At 51.5% G+C, this 3,704-nt stretch overlaps 1 protein-coding gene across 1 annotated transcript; it reads left to right on the forward strand.

Annotated features, from left to right (window-relative positions):
• Nucleotides 1–212: 212 nt before the first annotated feature.
• Nucleotides 213–2,652, forward strand: LOC114000880 (putative uncharacterized protein FLJ46214). The gene is made up of 2 exons (XM_027745595.1): nucleotides 213–939; nucleotides 2,582–2,652. The coding sequence occupies exons 1-2, from the start codon at nucleotides 213–215 to the stop codon at nucleotides 2,650–2,652; spliced, it is 798 nt and encodes a 265-aa protein (XP_027601396.1).
• Nucleotides 2,653–3,704: the final 1,052 nt, after the last annotated feature.

Genomic DNA, 3,704 nt, shown 5'->3' on the forward strand with positions numbered 1-3,704 from the left:
CACTGCGAGACAGTAACAGGCAGTGTCACGGCATGACCTAATCCGCAGCGCAGGGTGATAGCACAAAGTGTCACAGCATGCCCCTTGCCCTGCAGGCAGGCACACTGGGATCAGCGGAGCAAGGGCTGGGCAGACACCCTACAAGCACCCCCAAATCAGGGGATATGCTCCACTGACCCCCAGAGGAATGAAACCCCACCAACCCTTGCGGGATGGACCCCACCAACACCTGCCCCATTGACCTACGAAGAGATGGACCCCAATGGCCCCTGGGCAGGGACTCCTGCAACCCACCAGCCTCCTGGGAATGGAGCCCCCACGATGATGGAGTACACATCCCCCTGACCCTCTGCAGAGGGAATGCCACCCTCAGGTGCCCTAGGGATGGAGCCCCAGGGATCATGGTGGAGGCACCCCACCGACACATGGAGGGGGGGGATTGTTGCCGCTCACAAACAACTCTGGGTGAGGTGAAGTGCCCCAGCACCAGAGTGGGGAGGTGCACCCTGCCCACTCGCAGCAAATGGAGCCCGCAGCGTACTGGGGGAGGCACCCACGATCCCCGGGAGATGCCACATCTCCGGCAACGGGGACGCGGCTGCACCTCACTGACCGCCGGGGAACGAAGCCCCAGAGCCGACGGTGGACGGGGGCGGGGGGATGATCACACCGACCGCCAGGGAAAGGAACCCCCGCGTCCCGCTGCGGCAGCGCGGGGAGAGCGCAGCGGGGCGAGCGCAGATCCCAGCCCCTCGCAGCCCCGCCGTGCCCGCGGGAGCGGAGCCGCACAGCGGGGCAGCGCCGGCCGCCCGCAGCCCCCGCCCGCAGCCCTGCGCTCTCCACTCACCTGGATGGGCTCGGGGGGCCCCGGCGCCCCGACACCTGCTCGGCGTCCCCGGGGCAGGCGGCCCCGGCCCCGCGCCGCTGCTCCGCCGCCTGGTGCGCCCGGCCCGGCCCGGGAGCGGCGGGGGCGGCCCCGACGGGGCGGGCGGCGCGGGGATCCCGCGAGGGGCGGGCGGGAGGCCCTCGGCGGGGCGGTGCCGGGCGGGGTTCCCCACCCTCCGCGGGACCCACTGGCAGCGCCCCGGCGCTCCTGGGGCTGCGGAGAGCCGGGGGAGGTCAGGGACCGTGCTGCGGGGGCCGGCTGGCGATGGAAGAGTTTGCCTGAAATCTGCAGCCCCTGAGGAGCAGGCGTTGTTCGCTGCCAGGGTATTAATGTTTTCGAGCACATCGAGTTTTATTTAAAGTCCTTTAAATGTTTTGTTTGTATCGCTTTTATCTTCTGTTCTCACTCAGCAGGCAGTGCTAGTTCCAAAGATGATTTAAACGAACAGTGAATTACCTTTTTTTTTTTTTTTGAATAGAGCTAAACCAATCCTTTCTAATTTTTTTTAGAAGTTTTTTTTATGAGAAACTTATGATTATTAAAATGAAAGTGCATTCTGAAATGTTTAGTTGCTTTTTCAGGTTCACTTTTCCCAGGCACAGGAAAAGGGAATTATCAGTAACTCTGTTTTCTTTCAAACCAGAGTCCCTTCCTGACTCATGCCCCTAAACAAGGCTCAAGGAGTGTGTTTCCAGCACTGCCGTTCTAAAATTAAATCTAGGAAAAAAGAAAAAAAAGAAAGAATTCAGATCAACCAAAGTGTCTCTGAAGTATTGTCTTTATTAAAAGCTCTGTCAGGTAATCACGTTACAATTTGGCCCGGATGCTCTGCCTATCACTCCTTTGAAGATGATTGCTCATGATGGCAATGTCTGGGCTGATAACTAAATCAAGCTCAGCGTTCATAGCAGAGGGTTGTCTAGGGGCACTTGTTGCAGTGACAGGCTGGGCACGAGGTACCAGGCAGTGCCTTAGGACTCTTCAGCAGGGGAAGGATGATGTTAGCTGAGCCAAATTGTTCTGTGGATGCAAAACACTTCCACACAAACAAAATAGCACTGCAGAGCACACCCTGGACCACCCTCCGTGCAGAGCAGGAAGGTTTGCAGTGGTGTTTGGCCAGGCCATAGCATGCAGTGAGGAAAAGAAAAAAAAACACACAAAACTCCTTTCACAATGATGAACTCTGGGATGAGGTACATAAAAACAGGTGTGTGATTCCTGACAGTGACCTTGTTCCAGTGAGGAAATCCCAGGCACATGGAGCAAGTAACAACTTCTGGGAGAGGAGAGAGAGCAGCTCCCAGCCAGCTGAGTTTTTTCTAGCAATGCTTCTGGCAAACATGTTGACACCTTGCCAGGTCACTGTCAACTTGCACCACCCAGGAGGACCAAATCCCACCCTGGTTTTCCCCTTTATCTTCACACAGAAGTGTGAGCCCCTCAGGTGGTTCACTGCAGGGTTAATCCAGCACATGATTCAATGAAATGTCCATGAAAAAAGATTTGGAGGTGCATGAAGTTCTGCCACCACTCAAGACCCCTCCAAAAGCACTGCAATATCAGACTCACTCAGCCTCCCTCCATGACTTTTTTTCCCCCTGTTTCTAGAAAGCTGTCTTTGAACAATGCTCTGTTCATTATTTATCCACATGAGAACAGCCATGCTTGCAAATCATTCCTCTGTGCTGCCAGGTAGCTCGCTAGAAATGGTGCTGGCTCACAGCAGCAAGATGGATGAGGGGGTGAAGCAGAAGAAACTCTGAGAATTACACCCTTTGACTCCCCAGTTCAAAATTGTGATTATCTCCCAGCGGGGCACGAAAAATCCCCGGAGGGCCCACAACACCTCGGGATAGCAGCCTGGAGTTCTGAGTCCTTGTTTCAGGTTGTCCCTTGTGATCGATTCTGGAAAGAAATAATATACAATAGCCACGCAAATGTGATGATTAACTCCAGCAGCAGCAGCTTATCAGAATCACCAAAATATACATGCACTAACTTCTGATTATCCATTGTCTTAATTTTAAAAGGTCCATAAGTCCAGCCTATTTGTTCAGCTCATTGCTAAGGCAAGGGAGCAGATTATGCATGAACCACTTCTTATTCAAATCAGAGCAATTCTGTTCATTTCAGGGGTTACACCAACATAGAGGCAGCATAGAAAGGGACTCCTTTAGCCTTCTTGCCTTTCACATAACAGTATCACTTAAATCTCTCTGAAGTCAGTCATGATCATTTTCCCCATTTTCTGCATCAATTGCAAGATAACAATATAAAGTGCTGAAGGCTGGGTGCTCCTGCTGCAGAGCGTTTGGCCTCTGGCAGGATTATACAACGGAGTCAAAGCTGATGCTCATAAACAATGTCTTTTACTAAGTGCTTTCATAGGCAGCTGTTGGCATTCAGTTTTGTAATGTAAATCAATCACTGCTTATATCTTTTGATTTCAGGCCAAAAAGTGGAAAAGATACTGTGCTATACGTGTTGGGTTTATTCTGCAGATGTCTGTGGAAAGGTCAGCTTTATCTACAACCAGAATCAGTAATTCTGAAAGCTGCTGGCAATATTTTACATTCTCCTCTTACACATCTGAAAAATACTATTTTTCTACTGCTCTTCCTGAAGGTTATGCACCTCTTATGGAATATGAGCATCAAAATCCTAATTAAATGGGGTTTCATGAGTATGGATCTCTCAACACTGATATATAGAAATTTCAGAACTTGTATTTTGCAACCTGGTCAGATATTGAGAGCATCAGTACTAGTCCATGTTTTTCTCAGATAGCTGAGATTAAATGTAACCCCTAGTGTCT

Source organism: Pipra filicauda, unplaced genomic scaffold, assembly GCF_003945595.2.
Source record: "Pipra filicauda isolate LSUMZ 115617 unplaced genomic scaffold, ASM394559v2 scaffold86_size2582843_pilon, whole genome shotgun sequence".
Taxonomy (NCBI): Eukaryota; Metazoa; Chordata; class Aves; order Passeriformes; family Pipridae; genus Pipra; species Pipra filicauda.

What these genes read in the sequence shown, in the direction of transcription:
- LOC114000880 (XM_027745595.1), top strand. Translation starts at nt 213, where the DNA reads ATGGACCCCACCAACACCTGCCCCATTGACCTACGAAGAGATGGACCC. An exon ending in CGCCGCTGCTCCGCCGCCTG is followed by an intron (nt 940 to 2,581) that starts GTGCGCCCGGCC and finishes CTGTGCTGCCAG; the next exon opens with GTAGCTCGCTAGAAATGGTG.